General features: G+C 39.2%; 1 protein-coding gene and 1 long non-coding RNA gene across 2 annotated transcripts in view; one reads left to right on the top strand and one right to left on the bottom strand.

Annotated features, from left to right (window-relative positions):
* MAEL (maelstrom homolog (Drosophila)) overlaps positions 1 to 17,029 on the top strand; it is a 50,200-nt gene extending 33,171 nt beyond the window's left edge. Inside the window, 4 exon segments of the mRNA NM_001097511.1 lie at positions 10,708 to 10,770; positions 12,077 to 12,209; positions 15,979 to 16,054; positions 16,586 to 17,029. Coding sequence (NP_001090980.1) covers positions 10,708 to 10,770; positions 12,077 to 12,209; positions 15,979 to 16,054; positions 16,586 to 16,773 — 460 coding nt within the window. The 3' untranslated portion in view covers positions 16,774 to 17,029.
* On the bottom strand, positions 2,449 to 5,093 carry LOC110260301. The gene is made up of 2 exons (XR_002343363.1): positions 3,951 to 5,093; positions 2,449 to 3,183 (listed from the first exon to the last, which is right to left on the bottom strand). It is a non-coding gene; the product is annotated as an uncharacterized LOC110260301 (long non-coding RNA).

Here is an 18,002-nt window from a genome sequence, read left to right as displayed (position 1 = left end):
TTCCCAGGCTGGGGGTCCAATCGGAGCTGCAGCTGCCAGCCTACGCCAGAGCCACAGCAACGCGGAATCCGAGCTGTGTCTGTGACCTACACCACAGCTCACAGCAACGCTGGATCCTTAACCCACTGAGCAAGACCGGGGATCGAACCTGCAACCTCATGGTTCCTGGTTGGATTCATTAACCACTGTGCCACGACAGGAACTCCTAAAAAAGTCTTTTTATTGTAGTTGATTTACAGTGTTCTCTGTTTCTGCTGCCCTGCAAAGTGACACAGCTATACATTTTTTTTCACATTATCCTTTATCATGTTCCATCACAAGTGACTAGATATAGTTCCCTGTGCTATACACAGAATCTCACTGCTTATCCATTCCAAATGCAGTACTTTGCATCTACTAACCCCAAACTCCCAGTCCCTCCCACTCCCTTCCCCCACCTTGGCAACCACAAGTCTGTTCTCCGTGTCCATGAGTTTGTTTCTTTTTTATAAACAGGTTCATTTGTGCTGTAATTTAGGTTCCAGGTATAAGTGATATATGGTATTTGTCTTTTTTTCTGACCTGATTCACTTAGTATGAGAGTCTCTGGTTCCATCCATGTTGCTGCAAATGGCATTATTTTGTTCTTTTTTATGGCTGAGTAGTATTCCATTGTGGATATGTACCACATCTTCTTAATCCATTCATCTGTCATTGGAAATTTAGATTGTTTCCATGTCTTGGTTATTGTCAGTAGTGCTGCAGTGAACATAGGGATGCATTTATCTTTTTCAGTGAATGCTTTGTCTGGATATATGCCCAGGAATGGGATTGCTGAATCATATGGTAGTTCTATATTTAGTTTTGTGAGGTACATCCATGCTATTTTCCATAGTGGTTGTACCAATTTACATTTCCACCAACAGCATAGGAGGGTTCCCTTTTCTCCACACCCTCTCCAGCATTTGTTATTTGTAGACTTACTAATGATGGCTGTTCTGACTGGTGTGAGGTGGTACCACACTAGTTTTGATTTGCATTTCGCTAATAACTAGTGATGTTGAGCATTTTTTCATGTACTGTTGGCCTTCCATATGTCCTCTTTGGAGAGATGTCTATTTAGGTCTTCTGTCCATTTTTAAATTGGGTTGTTTGTTTTTTTGCTGTTGAGTTGTTTGTGTGTTTTGGAGATTAGGCCCTTGTCAGGTGCATTGTTTGCAGCTATTTTTTCCCATTCTGTAGTTTGTCTTTTTGGGTTTTTTAATAGTTTCCTTTGCTGTGCAAAACTTGTAAGTTTGAGTAGATCCCATTGATTTTTTATTTCTATTGCTTTGGGAGACTGACCTAAGAAAACATTTGTACAGTCAATGTCAGAGAATGTTTTGCCTATATTCTCTTCTAGGAGTTTTATGGTGTCTTGTCTTATGTCTAAATCTTCAAGCCATTTTGAGTTTATTTTTGTGCATGGTGTGAGTGTGTGTTCTAGTTTCATTAATTTACATGCAGCCGTCCAGTTTTCCCAGCACCACTTGGTGAAAAGACTTTTTCCCATTTTATATTCTTGTCTCCTTTGTTGAAGATTAATTGACCATAGGTGTCTGGGTTTGTTTCTGGGTTCTCTATTCTGTTCCATTGGTCTGTGTGTCTGTTTGTATACCAGTACCACACTGTCTTGATTACTCTAGCTTTGTAGTATTGTCTGAAGTCTGGGAAAGTTATGCCTCTTGCTTGGTATTTTTTCCCTCAGGATTGCCTTGGAAATTCTGGGTATTTTATGGTTCCGTCCAAGTTTTTGGATTGTTTCTTCTAGTTCTGTGAAAAATGTCATGAGTAATTTGACAGGGATCACATTAAATCTGTAGATTGCTTTGAGTAGCATGGCCATTTTAATGATATTAATTATTCAGTCCAGGAACATGGACTGTCTTTCCATCTCTTTGAACCGTCTTTAATATCCTTGATTAATGTTTTATAGTTCTCAGCATATAAGTCTTTCACCTCCTTGGTCAGGTTTATTCCTAGGTATTTTAACTTTTTTAGGTTGTTTTAAAAGGCAGTTATTTTTATATTCCTTTTCTAATATTTCATTGTCAGTATACAAAAATGCAACCAATTACTGAATGTTAATCTTGTATCCTGCTTACTTTGCTGAATTCATTGATCATTTTGAGTAGTTTTTGTGTGGAGTCATTAGGGTTTTCTATATATGGTAATGTCATTTGCATACAGTGACAATTTTACCTCTTCTATTTTTATTTCTTTTGTTTTTCTGATTGCTGTGGCTAGGACTTCCAATGATATGTTGAATAAAAGTGGTGAGTGGGCATCCTTGTCTTGTTCCAGATTTTAGCAGGAAGGCTTTCAGTAGCTGTGTGAATCATTCTATATGTAGATGGGTTGGGTTTTTTTTAATGTGTTTGTGGGAGAAGGTGAGTGTCACATCTTACTCTTCCTCCATCCTTATCCTGCTTTTTTTTTTTTTTCCACCACATCATGCAGAAGTTCCCAGGCCAGGGATTGAACTCATGTCACAACAGTAAACCAAGCCATAGCAGTGACAGTGTTGGATCCTTAACACACTAGGACACTGGGAAACTCTTCTTTAATCATGGTTTTATAGCTAAAAGCTTTACAATGAATTGAAGGTTCACGCAGACATCCTAGTGCATCTCAAATAGAAAATTTCCAGCTCTACCTGCCACATCCAAAGTTGCCCTGTGCTCTGTCCTATGATAATGGTCCTTGATTCAGAAGCTGGGGTTGAGGATACCTTCAGTTCAAGGTCATGATTTGGTCAGGGACAGACCAAAGGTCCCTCCTGACCTAAGGGCAGTCCTTTTTCCAGTGGCCAAACTTGTTGCATTGGGGCATGACTTATGGGGCTTCTTTGTGTTTCCAGGCAGTTTGTCTTCCAGCATCCTGGGTTCCTGCAGTGATGACAGTGGCCAGGGTAGGGGGTTGGAAGAGATCCTAAGGGCAACAAGGAGTTGGTTGCCGGACCTGTAATGCTGCCAGTAGTATGGTATTATAATTTAAACTCCCAATACCAGGTCAGATTTCTCCCCCCTCCTAGCTTATATTGTGGACATGCTGTGTTGCAGAAGAAAATTGCCTCCCCTTCAATGTTTGGGCATCAAACTTAGCCCAGTTCTTTAGGATACATCCCAAGGGTGCATCTCCAGAGGCGGACAGTTGGTTGCCCATCTGAAAGAGAAAAGATGAATGCACATGGTAGTCTTGGGGCATTCCTCAAGTCCCCAGTGGCCTCTTGTGAATGAAGTGTCCTTTGCCTATGAACCTGCTGGGCAAAGCATGTTGCTTGCCCCAGGGGCTATTGGTTGGTACATCTTACCAAGTACTCTAACCTGAAGCTGTTGCAGCTTTCCTGAGTCCTTTCTCTGGGCATTTTCCCTGTATATCTTCAATTATCAAAGGTCCTGTGCTGGGATGTAGTCCCCAGGATTTAGCATTGTTCCAGTCACCTTAAGTCCCATTGACCCTGCTTAAGGATGACCTGAAAGATGAAACATGTGGCCAGAGTTTCTAGTTTGGGGATTTGGCTGTTGGGAGAGGGGGCCTGTAAAATCTGAAGAAGTCTTTTTATCTCATTGATCTTATAGTCTATCCAAATCAAGCTAAGGTCCATGCTCCGTCTCTTAGAGTGGCAAAATGCCAGATGCTTGAAAAAATAGGCAAAAAGAAATCTGCTTAAACCCTGTCCTGGCACAAGAGAGAAGGCTTAGTATCCCAACCATCTGTGTCCTGCACAGACATAACAGTCAAATTGTCTGCAAAGCATGCTTATATGGTGCCAAAGTAGGAAACATCTCTAGGCCCCAGCACCAGTGGAAAAGAAAGTATCTGCTATACCAAAACTAAAGCTAAGCAAAGACATTCTCAGAGTGTCAGGGAGGGAAAATTGAGGAAGGAAGCAGGAATGGAAGGCGCAGTTGGTTGAAAGTCAGGCATACCTTTCAAATCCAGCAAATCTGAGTCATGGCACCAGATATGTTACTGGTAGAATGGCAGTTCCTCTGTTCTTGTCCCCTAAGGAAAGAATTCAGTCAAGAGATAAAGAGCAGTTTCAAGTTTTATTAAGCAAAGCAAGCTAAAGTATTCTCCTGAAGGGAAGAGAGTGGTCTGTCTGGAAAACCAGGAACAGCCCGACAGTGAGGGGAGGGCTGATTTTTTCAGAGTAGTGCAAAGTCCTTCCCTATGTCCTACATGATTTGATTGACAAGGTCTTTGACAGCTTTAGGTTATGCGTCTTTTCTCCTTGTGTGCAGGTGCTTACCCATAAGCACTCAAATGAAACCCAAGTGTCAAAAACCACAATGCTAATTATTATAAATATGACATAATGTACTGGGTCATTCTGGGTCACCTCTTGGTCTTGGTGCCCCTGAACCAACTGGTGCTGGCAATTTGGAAAGCCTAGCTATGTTTTGACCTTCTGCTTGGGCCTGATAAGGCCAGGAACTTAGCAGTCCTTTACCACAAAAGGGGAAGGATCTCTGGGCATGTTCTGGTCAGTGTCACGGGTCGGGGAGGGAATGAGGACTCCATCCAGGATAGGGTGGGATTTGCTTAAGTCTGCCTGGTAATTTTGTTTTTAGTTGTTGCCTTTTCTTTTCTGCCTAGATAAGTTCCTTTAGCATTTGCTGTAAATCTAGTTTGGTGATCCTGAATTCTCTTGGCTTTTGTTTATCTGTAAAGTTTTTGATTTCTTCATGAAATCTGAATAAGAGCCTTGCTGGGTAGAATATTCTTGGTTGTAAGTTTTTCCCTTTCATCACTTTAAACATACCCTGCCACTACCTTCTGACCTTCAGAGTTTCTGCTAAAAACAGCTTAGGGGATTCCTTTGTCTGTTATTTGCTGCTCTCCCCTTGTTTTTAATATTTTTTGTCTTTGATTTTTGTCTGTTTGATTAATACGTGTCTTGGCATGTTCCTTCTTGGGTTTATCCTTTTGGGACTCTGACTTGCTGTATTTGAGTTTCCTTTCTCATGTTAGGGACGTTTTTAGCTACTATCTCTTCAAATATTTTCTCAGGTCCTTTTTCTTTTCTTATAGGAGCCTTGTAATGCAAATGTTGGTAATTTGATGTCTCAGAGATCTCTTAAACTATCCTCATTTTGAAGTTCTCATCGTGGCTCAGCAGTAACCTGAGTAGTATTCTATGAGGACACAGGTTCAATCCCTGGGCTTGCTCAGTGGGTCAAAGATCTGGTGTTGCTGTGAGCTGTGGTGTAGGTCACGGACACTGCTCAGATCCCACGTTGCAGTGGCTGTAGTGTAGGCCGGCACCTGCAGCTCTGATTTGACCCTGGCCTGGGGACTTACATAATGCTGCACGGGCAGCCCTAAAAAGACAAAAAAAAAAAAAAAAGAAAGAAAGAAAAAAAAAACACTGTTCCATGTCAGTGTTTTCCACCATTCTCCCTTATAGCTCACTTATCTGTTCTCCAGACTCATTCATTCTGCTATCGATTCCTTCTGGAGTATTGTATTGTTCAACCTTTCTTTATATCTTCTAGCTTTGTTAAACATTTCTTGTATCTTCTCATTTTGTGTATCTCTTCTTTTTCTGAGATCTTGGATCATAGTGGCTGTCATTACTCTGAATTCTCTTTCAGATTGATTGTTTATCTCCATTTCACTTAGTTGTTCTTCTGGGGTTTTAATCTTATTCCTTTTCTGGACCATATTCCTTTGCTGTCTTATTCTGTCTAACTTTTTGTTTGAGGTCTCCATTTCACAGGCTGCAGAATTGTAGTTCCTCTTGATTTTGGTTTCTGCTCCCTGGTAGGTGAGGTTGGTCTAGAGGCTTGTGCAGGCTTCCTGGTGGGAGTGACTGATGCCAGCCCACTGGTAGGTGGAGCTGGGACTTGTCCCTCTGGTGGGCAGAGCCATGTCAAGAGGTGTGTTGAGGGGCAGCAGTCAGCTCAGGAAGACTTCAGGCAGCCTGTCTGCTTATGGGTGGGACTGTATTCCTACAGTATTGGTTGTTTGGCCTGAGGTGTCCCAGCACTGGAGCCTATAGGCTCTTCGGTGGAGCCAGGTCTTGGTGTCAAAATGGCAGCCTCCAGGAGACCTTACGCCAATGAGTATTCCCTGGTACCTCTGCCACCAGTAGACCCTCATCCCCCCAGTCCTGTGTAGTTCCTGTGATCAAGCTCTGCTGATCTTCAAACCCAAATGCTCTGTGGGCTCCTCTTCCCAATACCAGTCTTCAAGGCTGGAGAGCCTGACATGGGGCTCGGAATTCTCATTCTTGTGAGAGAACTTCTGTGATATAATTATTTTCCAGTTTGTGGGTTGCCCACCTGGTGAGTATAAATTTTGATTACATGGTGAATGCGGCCCTCACTCTCTCGTTTTGGCTGCTTCTTTATCTTTGGATGTAGAATTTCTTTTTAGGTAGGTTCCAGTCCTTTTGTCAATGATTGTTCAGCAGTTAGTTGTAATTTTGGTGTTTTTGTGAAAGGAGGTGAGCTCAAATCCTCCTACTCTGCCGTCTTATCTTTCTCTCTTGACAGCACTTCAGAATAGTTTTTTCTTAGTCCAGTTTATTGAATTTTGTATATTTAACAAATATATGAGCAGCTCTTACACATAAGGCATAAGACTAGATTCTTTGGGAAACATGGGAAAGAGTAACATGATCACACTTGCTCTGAGTCTTCTCTCTGATAAGAGCAATGAAGCATGTAGACATACTAGAGTTACAATAATTTCTGATGATTCTTAAAGAATTTGAAAAGATTATGATCAGATGAGGGAAAAAAATCACTTCAGTATACAGGTTAAAAATATATGAAATGCTTTATGGAATAAATGTTTTATTTGATTCTTCTAGAAAGATGGATAGAATTTATATGAGCAGAGATTTGAGTTGAAGGGAGGACATTTCTAAGAGAAGAAAATGACCTGAACAGTGACTCAGAGGAATGTAAGCATTGAGATTAAGAAAAATCAGTGAGTCAGTTTGACTAGAGCAGAGAACATCTATAATTTCAGATGACACTGGTTCCTGAGGAAGGTAAAGGCAAGGTTATCCTTGAGAAGAAGAAGGTAGCTTAACCCTGAAATAGGTGGAAGTGAGACCATTGAGACCTTTGGAGATCGGAGGAAAAGAGAAGTATAAATGCTGTGTGCTGCACATTCTTTTAGTGAAGGAGATAGTGTTGGAATGTTGGCAGTAGCTTGTGAACCTAGCACACGTACTCACTTGTGACCTTATATTATGACTTTGGAGTGGAATCTCATAAAAGAAACACATTTAAATGCATTAAAGTTGGAGCTAGATTTGAGGTCACGTAATGAATATTAATAGCTTCTATAGAGTGTACAAAGCAGTTCTGCTTATTGAGATTTTTAGAATGAATCTTCCTTTACTGGAAGATACATTCATGTTTTTAGAGGGATTGGTGGGATGATTTGGAGGAAGAGGACCAATAAATAAAAACACCAAAATAATGTCATTTTTAATAGCATAACTAGATTTGGAGACTTTCTCTGAGATCACATTTTTGTGGGGGGGTTTTTTTGTTTGTTTTATTACTGGAATACTGTTAATTTTTCAATTGTTTTTGTTTAAATTATCTTCAAGGGAAAGTGTATATGAAGTAGGTACTCTTCAGTGTAAGTTCTGGACAAGGAACAAAACTAACTGGAAATTTAAAAATACTTAATTCTGGTTGAGCATGTAAGAAATGAAATTTAGTTTTAACTTAAGGCTTCATTTTAAGAGTTTTATGAATCATTTATGAATCACTTTTAAGAGCAGTGGAAAATTCTTATATATTTTTAGATAGTCTTCCATTTACTTAACATAAGTGCAAATACGGGACTTTTTACACTTACTGTTTAGCATGTTTGTAAGATTCTTGCTGTGTTCAGGCAAGTTTTCCATTATGCAGACAGTGCAGTTCTGAGTCTTGATAGACTTAATCCACTTGGGGGGAGATATACACAGGTTTATAGGACCTCTCATCATGAAAATGTGTTGTTGGTCATTTTCTTTCCATCATCACCTCATGAGGTCTCCACTCACTCAAACGTTTACTTCTCAGTAACACCTCTCCTGGCTACCTCTTATCTAAAATGTCACCCTTCTCTAGCATTTCCTAGCATCTTTTTCTTGTTTTTTTTTTTTTTCCTTCTTAGAACTTAGATGTATTATGCCTACATCTTTTTTTTTAATACAGCTTCCCCATTTTTGTGTGGATAAGGGTTTTTCATACAATATGGCATCCCTAGTGCCTAGAAAAGTTCCTGGTAAATAGAATGTGTTCAGTAAATGCTTGTTGAATGAGTATGTGTTAACCATAGTCACTAACATGTCTCTGGAACACTCATTTTATTTCAAGGTAAAAATCTATAACAGTCGTGTGTGGTTTGAAATGCATCATGAATGTTCATCAGAGGATATAACAAAGTTTTAAAGAATCTTTTTTATATTAAAATAGAAACGTTAATCTTTGTGTAATAGCATCAGTTTTTCTTAAATGATTTCAACTAAACTAGAAAGCTAGAAATATGGCATATAGAAAACCCATAAGCGGCAGACAATCTCAAACCCCCAGTCCACCCCTCCCCACCCTTGTCCCCTTTGGTAACCATAAGTTTGTTTTCAAAATCTTGTGAGTCTGTTTCTGTTTTGCACAGAAGTTCATTTGTATCCTTTTTTAAGATTCCACATATGTGTTGTCATGTAATGTTTGTCTTTCACTGTCTGATTAACTTAGCATGATAACCTCTAGGTCCAACCATGTTGCTGCAAATGGCATTATTTCATTACTTTTTTTTTTTTTTGGCTTTTTAGGGCCTAATCTGCAGAATATGAAAGTTCCTAGATAGGGGTCAAATTGGAGCTGTAGATGCTGGCCTATGCCACAGCCACAGCAACACGGGATCTGAGCTGCATCTGTGACCTACACCACGCTCATGGCAGTGCCAGATCCTTGACCCACTGAGCAGGGCCAGAGATGGAACCCATGTCCTCATGGATACTAGTTGAATTGGTTACTGCTGAGCCACAATGGGAACTCCCTGATATTTATGTTCTTATTACCAATTTGCTAAATGATTTTGATTTTTTTTTTGTTGGTCTTTTTTCTTCCCTTTTTCATCTCTTGTGATATGATGACTGTCTTCAGTGTTGTGTTTGGACTGCTTTTTCTTATTTGTGTGTGTATATCTATTATAGATTTTTGGTTTGAGGTTGTCATGTTTTGATAAAGGAGTCTGTGTGTTTGTGTGTGTGTGTGTGTATACACACACAAGATTGTTTTAAGTTGCTGGTCTCTTAATTGCAAATGCATCTCCGGTATTCTGCATTTATACCCTCCTCTTCTCACAGTTGCTGGTTTTGGTATCATATTTGTGTGTAGATGATTTTCTACCTATACTGAGTTTTTGCCTTTATCAGTGAGCTTTCTCATTTGTAATTTTCTTGTTCCTAGTTGTGGCCTTTTCTTTCCTTTGGTATTTGTTATAAAGCTGGTTCAGTGGTGTTGAATTCTCTGAGCTTTTGTTGGTCTGTAAAGCTTTTGATTTTTTCCTTCAAATCTGAATGAGAGCCTTGCTGAGTAGAATATTCTTGGTTGTAGATTTTTTTGCTTTCATCACTTTTAAGTATAACATGCTTGCAGAGATTCTGCTGGAAAAATCAGCTGATAACCTTATTGGGATTTGCTTATATGTTAATTTGTTGCTTTTCCCTAGCTGCTTTCAATATTTTCTTTGTCTTTAATTTTGGTCATTTTGCTTAATATGTGTCTCAAAGTGTTCCTCCTTGGGTTTTTTCCATATCGTATTCATTGTGCTTCCTGGATTTGAGTTGTTCCTTTCCCATGTTTAGGAAGTTTTCAGCTATTATTTCTTCATACATTTTCTCCAGCCCTTTCTCTCTTCTTCTGGCACCCCTATAATGTGAATGTTGGTTTGAAATTGTCCCAAAGTTCTCTTAGACTTTCCTAATTTCTTTTCATTCTTCTTTCTGTTCTGCACCAGTGATTCCTATCAATCTGGCTTCCACCTCACTTACTCATTCTCCTGCCTCTTGTATTCTGTTATTGGTTCCTTCTAGTGAATTTTTATTTCAGTTACTGTATTCTGCACCTCTGCTTGTTTAATCTTTATTTCTCTGTTAAACATTTCTTATAATTTATTGATCTTAGGCTCCAGTTTTTTTCTCCGAGATCTTGGATTACCTTTACTATCATCACTTTAAAGTCTTTTTCATGAAGGTTGCTTATCTCCGTTCACTTAGCTGCTCTTCTGGGGTTTTGTCTTGTTCTTTTATCTGGCTCATACTTCTCTGCCTTTTCGTTTTGTATAGCTTTTTTTATGGTCTCCTTTTTACAGGCTACAGGGTTCTCTACCCAATATTCTGTAATAATCTATATGGTAAAAGAATCTGAAAGAGAATGGTTATGTGTACATGTGTAACTGAATCACTTTGTACAGCAGAAATTATCACAACATTGTAAATCATCTGTGCTTCAATGAAACTGAAAAATTTAAAAATGAGTTAATAATTATAAATTATCTGAAGTGACTGGATACTAAAGTTGCAATGCAGATTATTCTTATGAATTATATTTTTCCTCAGGTAAATTAGGAAATAAAAATATAAAATTTATATTTGGTTTAAAAAAAAACCCATAAGCTGTATTACGTCAGTTAGATCAGGATATTAAAGTCTCTTTTTTGGTACAGGTGCAAGTGGCATGAAGAAAATGATATCCTCTTCTGTGCTTTAGCTGTTTGCAGGAAAATTGCGTAAGTTGGAGAAAGTTTTCTTCATAATGCTCTATTCTGCATTGAATTCTTTGCCACTTTGCTTGTTGTTGCTTTGGTAGTTGGGATACATCATTGTTCACCTCCATTTACACAGTTCTTGTAAAACAATGGCTTTTTTTTTTTTTTTTTTTTTTTTTTTTGTCTTTTTTGCTATTTCTTGGGCCGCTCCTGCGGCATATGGAGGTTCCCAGGCTAGGGGTCGAATCGGAGCTGTAGCCACCGGCCTACACCAGAGCCACAGCAACGCGGGATCCAAGCCGCGTCTGCGACCTACACCACAGCTCACGGCAACGCCGGATCATTAACCCACTGAGTGAGGGCAGGGACCGAACCCGCAACCTCATGGTTCCTAGTCAGATCCGTTAACCACTGTGCCACGACGGGAACTCCAACAATGGCTTTTTAAAATCATGGTTACTTTTATTATTTTACCGGTGTCACTAGTTGTCTGGTATAGTTACTACCTGAGCTATTTGGCTGAACTTTCAGAAGCACTTACTAAAATTTTTTCTTTCTAGGATTTCTTTAGGAAAGTGAAGGCCCTACTATCATTAATAACCACCACTTCCTTGTTAAGGTGCTTAAAAATAATAGACTCTTTTCTCCTCTTTTTTTTTTTTTTTTTTTTTTTTTTGCTATTTCTTTGGGCCACTCCCGCAGCATATGGAGGTTCCCAGGCTAGGGGTCGAATCGGAGCTGTAGCCACTGGCCTACGCCGGAGCCACAGCAGCGCGGGATCCAAGCCGCGTCTGCAACCTACACCACAGCTCACAGCAATGCCGGATTGTTAACCCACTGAGCAAGGGCAGGGACCGAACCCGCAACCTCATGTTTCCTAGTAGGATTCGTTAACCACTGCGCCACGACGGGAACTCCTCTCCTCATTTTGTAGTGAATGTACTTGCAGCCTGAGATCTGGGAGCACTAATGATCTCTTTACATAGGTGGCAGTAGTTCTTGGATGAATAAGTGTTTCTACATTTTAGCCCTATTTCTGGTTTTGTCTCTCCCTGCTCAAATATTTGAGAATTCTTGTAATCTTTACCCTCATCCCTGTAGTGAACCTGAAATTTTAGTTGGCAATCAGAGTTTTGCTTACCAGTAATTACCAGTTTTATGTTCCTGTTCCCATTTTTTTTCTTCAAATCTCTAAACTTATTTTTCCCCCAATTTAAAACAGTATCACTCACATGCTCTTAGATATTAGAAAAATTTTAAATGTGAATGCTTTTAGAGTGAACTGGATGAGATTCAGATAATGAACATTTTAAATTTACTTTTAAAGGTATTGCATCAGTAATTCTCTGGCCACTCTTCTTGGAATCCAACTCACAGAGGCTCATGTTCCACTCCAAGATTATGAGACCAGCAATAGTGTGACACCCAAAATGGTTGTATTGGATGCAGGGCGCTACCAGGTAAGGAACTGACTTTTGGGAGTTACTAGTCTTATATATCCTGCTCAGTATGATCTCCGTCGCTAGCAGCCAAAATCAAGCCTTTGTTTGGTACTCTGTTATTTTAAACAGTTTTTTAATCCTTAATATAATATTTAAACAGTTAATTGAATCTTGCATAAAATCCTTTTCCTTCCTGACAAAAGCTTTAAGAAATTAAAGTTGGCAATTAATCTTTATACAAAATACATCCACACATTTGTTCTAAAAATAAATGATATAAATATTTAAAATATTTGCTTCAGAAATAGGTAAAACCTGACTCAGGATTTGATTAGAAGCCATCTAATTTTCCTACCACCTCTCTTCCCTCCTTGCTGTTTACTTACTGGTAGGCCTCTCTACATTACTAAGAGCAAAGCAATTAATTCTGACATGTGGGCTCTCACGTTAAAATTCTCTTCAGGCTCTGCTACATATAGGCTGTGTGATTCTGCAAGTTATTTGAACCTTCTTCCTGATTCCTTATCTGTAAATGAGAATATTAATAAGGGCTAGTAGTTGTGAATTAAATGCAGCAGGGTATGAGAGTACTAAGAACTCTGCCTTAGAACATAGTCAATAATTGTTATTTTAAAATAGTTAATTAAACTAATGAAAATGGAACCCCAAAATGCAATGAACTATTGATATTAATAACTATTAAGATCAATCTCCAAAGCATTACTTACACTTAGCAAAACCAAGTCTAAAAAGTTTATATACTGTATTCTTTCATTTATATGACATTCTTGAAAAATGATAATAATGAACAGATCAGTGGTTCCTAGACCTTAAGGGTTACGGGAAAGCATGAGGGAATGTTTTGAGGTGATAGGATGGCTCTGTGTCCTGATTGCAGTGGTGCTTTCACAAGTATCTTTGTTTGTTAAAACTCATAGAAATATATATCCCAAAAGTCTGTCTTACTCCATCATAATTTTAAAAATTGAAGTGCCCCCAGAGTTCTCCCTCCATATTATTCTGTAGCCAAGACGCTTCTCTCTACTGTTAACCCTTAGCCCAGAGGTTTTCACCTGGAGCCTATCTTGTGTCCTTCAGGGGATATTTGGCAACACTTGGAAACATTTTTAGTTGTTACAGCTGGAAAGGGGGTACTCCTGGCATCTAGTGGGTAGATACCAGGGATCCTGCTAAACATCTGACAATGGACAGCCTCCTAAACAAAATATTAAGCTTAAAATGTCAATAGTACCCAGGTTGAGAAACCCTGCCTTGGCCGCATCATCACCATCCGTATTAATACTACCAGAACTAGACTCATTAACTCTCTTCTTATTGTTTGCATCACTCACTATTGAAGTTCAGGATACCCACATTCTCGCTCATCTTCCAGACTCATCTTGTTTGGCTGATTGTGTTTTCCAACCCTCTGCAGCTCCTGAAAAACACTTGTGGGTCTTTTCAACTTCAGTTATTAGCAAAATCTCGAATACCTTCAACCTTTTCTTTTCTGGTTACTTCCTTGGTTCTAATTAAAATTTGGCTATCCTCTAAACACTGCTTCCCAGTTAGCTCTCTTAAATGGCAACATCTTTTTTTTTCTTTCTCATTTATCATGAGCCTAGATTTGAGGTAGTTATCTTTAACTTTGTGGTCTCCAGACTTCTCCTACCTTCTCCCTAAATTTTCTAGGCTTTGAGTCTCATACCATTCAGGCGGCAGTACCTGATAACCCCTTCTTGGCATCAGTAGCCCCTAAGAACAACACTGAACCAGGAGATCAAACAATATTCCTGTCAGAATTCTTGATTTCAGTTTCCACATAGATGATCTCTCAGACCGCCTGACCTCTCAGTTCTTTGACTTGCCTTTCTCCAGCGATCCTGTCTCTGGCCACATATCAAATATCCACTCTCATTATCATATTCTATGCCCCAGGGGCACCTCACCATAATTTCAAGCATCCTGCTTTCTGACTACCACTGTCTTTCGCTGGTACCTCAGTGCCAACAACTCTTTGTACTGAGACCTTCAATTTATCATTTGCCTCCACTGTTCTGTGCTCCTTTACAGGGTCACTGCATTGCACAACTCCAGGGTACCATTTACTCCAAGTGCTGTAGCCTTGGGTCTCCTCCTTTCCCCACTTCATCCCCACCCTTCATCTCCTCCTTCCCAGCTTAGATTTTTCTTGCTCTATTACTTCCACTCCCATGTGTTATGAACTCCATTGGCCCTTCATTCTTCATCATACTTGGTTGACAAACAGTAACCCTAATGAAATCTAACTCTTCGTCTGCTCTATTCCTTTTCATGTGAAGCGGAGGCTGAGAAGAAACTACTGTACTGACTGGTATTATTAAATATTCATAACCATCAACTTCCAATGAGCCATTAGTATTACCTGGCAGTTGTCCATTTTCTGGTTTGATTAGTTATCTATGCTCCTGGATAGTTATTTCTCACCTTCTCTCACTTCAGACTGCCATCACCTCTTCCTTCACCCTTATTCTAGCTGATATTCTTGCCCCCTCCTTCTCTAAGAACATAGAAGCAATCGAGAGGTTTTCCCCATATTCCCACCATTATATCTACTATATCCTCTGCTTTAATGTGTGAATTGATGAATTGCCTGTTGCTAAGACCAGTCCTTTTATTTGTATATTAGATCCTATTAAGGACATGGCTCCAAAAATTTCCTACTCTTCCCTGCATCGTCAGGGTTTTTCTCTGCTCTGAACCATTCTTGTCAGTAAACAGGCTATACTCTCATATTTAAAAGTAAAAACCCTTTCTTGAAAGTTCCCATTGTGGCTCAGCAGTAATGAACCCAACTAATGTCAACGAGGATGCAGGTTCTATTCCTGGCCTTGCTCAGGGCCAGGATCCGGTGTTACCACAAGCTGTGGTGTAGGTTGCAGATGAAATTGGATCCCATATTTTTCTGTGGCAAAGGCCAGCAGCTGTAGCTCCAATTTGACCCCCAGCCTCGGATCTTCCATATGCCATGGGTGCGGACCTAAAAAATAAATAAATAAGTTGATTGATTAAAGAAAAAACCCTTTCTTGAGGTTGTAATTCCTCTTCAAAGATTACCCTCTGTGGAGTTCCCGTTGTGTCTCAGTGGTAACAAACCCAACTAGTGTCCATAAGGGTGCAGGTTTGATCCCTGGCCCTGCTGAGTGGGTTAAAGATATAGCATTGCCCTGAGCTGTGGTATAAGTTGCAGATGCAGCTCAGATCTGGTGTTGCTGTGGCATAGGCCGGCAGCTGCAACTCCAATTCGACCCCTAGCCTAGGAAATTCCATATGCCACAGGTGTAGCTATAAAAAGAAAACAGTTAAAAAAAATTTTTTTTAAAGATTATCTACTCCTTATAGCAATACTCTTCAGAAATTGATCAGAGGAATTTCCATAGTAAGCAGCAGAAACGGACCCAACTAGTATCCATTAGGATGCAGGTTCAATCCCTGGCTTTGCTCAGTGGGTCAAGGATCTGGTGTTGCCATGAGCTGTGGTGTAGGTCGCAGATGTGGCTTAGATCTGGCATTGCTGTGGCTGTGGTGTAGGGTGGCAGCTGTAGCTCCAATTTGACCCCTAGCCTGGGAATTTCCATATGCAGCAAGTGCAGCCCTAAAAAGCAAAAAAAAAAAAAAAAAATGATCAGTCATTGGAAAAGTGTTTATATTTAAAGAGTAATTTGAAATTGAAGTAGATGATCTTTAATAAATAGATTTCTTTAATAAAAAATAAACATGTTTCCCCCTGGTATCTTTTTATTTGTAGAAGCTGAGGGTTGAGAGTTCAGGATTCTCTCATTTCAGCTCTTCTAATCAGGAGCAAAGATCAAACACACCCACTGGTAAGCATTTTGTGTTTAATAAGAAGCATCTTATGTTTAATAGTTAGGGGTCTTTTTATGATACCAGGGTATAGTACTTAAACAGATGCTCTAAATTGGCTTTACGACATAGATCTCAATGAATTAGGAGTTTTATTCAGCATAAGCACCTTAAACAATTTGGATATGTACATTTTTGTATCACTTTGATACAATTTAACTTATTCTTCAGATTTTGTTCAGGTTGTTTAAAACTTGTTACTCTTTTAGCAGCTATGGTTTTATGGTTTTGATGTGATAGTGTCTTTGGGGAGTTAGGAAAGTTTAAATAGACTAATGACATGACATTTCCAGTGGTCCCTGAAGACCCTCACTTAAGGTTTCCAAGACTTAAAAGGAAATATTCTTGTTCAGCCTTTTTTCCTTTACTCTAAGAATTATCTTCCCTATTGATGATCCGTAATCATGGCTTAGTGAAAGTCCTGCAGTAGGATAAGTCAATTGAGAGATCTCAATTGCTGCTTTTCTTTTGTTGTATTTTCCATATCCTAGGTGACTACCCATCTGGGGTGAAAATTTCTGGCCAAAGCAGCAGTGTTCGGGGAAGAGGGATTACCCGCTTATTAGAGAGCATCTCCAATTCCTCCAGCAATATCCACAAATTCTCCACCTGTGAGTCTTCACTCTCACCTTACATGTCCCAAAAAGATGGATACAAATCTTTCTCTTCCTTATCTTAATGATGGTACTTTTTTCATTTCTGGAAAAATGACGGGCCCAACTTCCCTTCTGACTACAGTCATGTTAAACAGATCACATCAATGATAAATGTCACAACTATAAAAACTACTTAATTTGTAAGGAAATTCTGTTTCAAAGATTAAAAATAATGGTGGTTGGGGAAGATCTTGGCATTTTTGCTTTTGTTCATGAGGGCTTGTTCTAATTCCTGATTGTATTAGGGGAATGCCATTAAAGTTTTGAGTCCTATAAGAATAAAACTGGCATTTTCAGAGTTGTGCTTTTGAAAATGTTATATTTTGGTATCTTTTCCTCCACAATAAAGGTATTGAATATCTGTTATGAAAGGTTTTAAAATAGTTTTAATCAGTTTCTTCCCATTATGAAATGTGGAATGGTACCCTTGAGACCTGCAGCTGTTTTAATTGCAACTATCTAAAAAGTTAGTCTTTAGCAAAAATAGTTTTGCTACTTAAAGTCTTTGAGATATGCTGACTTTGGCAAAGACGCTTGAACAATGAGAAGCTGAAACAAGAGTATATAATTTTCCCCAAGTCACATGGCTAGACAGTGACCAGATTCCAGGTCCACCTGACCACAGAGCACTTTGCATGTAATAAGCAGATGTATATTGAATCAGGTATTTTGCCCTGTTGATGACTGACTTAAACTGGCATGTGTTCTTTACCTGAGCTATTATATAGCCCTGGAGCAAAGAGAGATGTAATAACCCTTTTTTACTTGGAACCACAGCCAAGGATACACATGGCAGTGGCGGAGATAGTATTCTAGTTTAGATCTGTTTGACCCAAAACCCTGGTCCCTCTGACTATAGAGATTCACCTGGTGTCTGTCATGGGACTCTGGTTTTTCTTAATACAGGCATTCTCCTTTACTAACTATTTGAGTACCTACATTGTGGATATATGTATGTGTGTGTGTGTATATACACACAGCATCTTGTGAAATCCTTAATAATCTACTCTGAGGAAGGAGATTACCTCCATTTTACAGACATAACTTGGAGATTCAAGTTGTACAGCTACATTGTGGAGGAACTATTAACCAGGTCTGACTCCAAAGACCATGTTACTCAAATACCACACTGTATTTTACCTCCTTTTTATCTATTTCTGATATTAGATCTTTAAACCAGAAAAAGCTTACTGAATTTAAGTTTATATATTGCATTTTCTTCTAGCAGATTTATTTTAAAATCTTATATATA

The sequence above is a fragment of the Sus scrofa genome, chromosome 4 (assembly GCF_000003025.6).
Source record: "Sus scrofa isolate TJ Tabasco breed Duroc chromosome 4, Sscrofa11.1, whole genome shotgun sequence".
NCBI lineage: Eukaryota > Metazoa > Chordata > Mammalia > Artiodactyla > Suidae > Sus > Sus scrofa.
The sequence above is the reverse complement of the archived record's forward strand: the minus strand, read 5'-3'. Positions and strand labels throughout refer to the sequence as shown.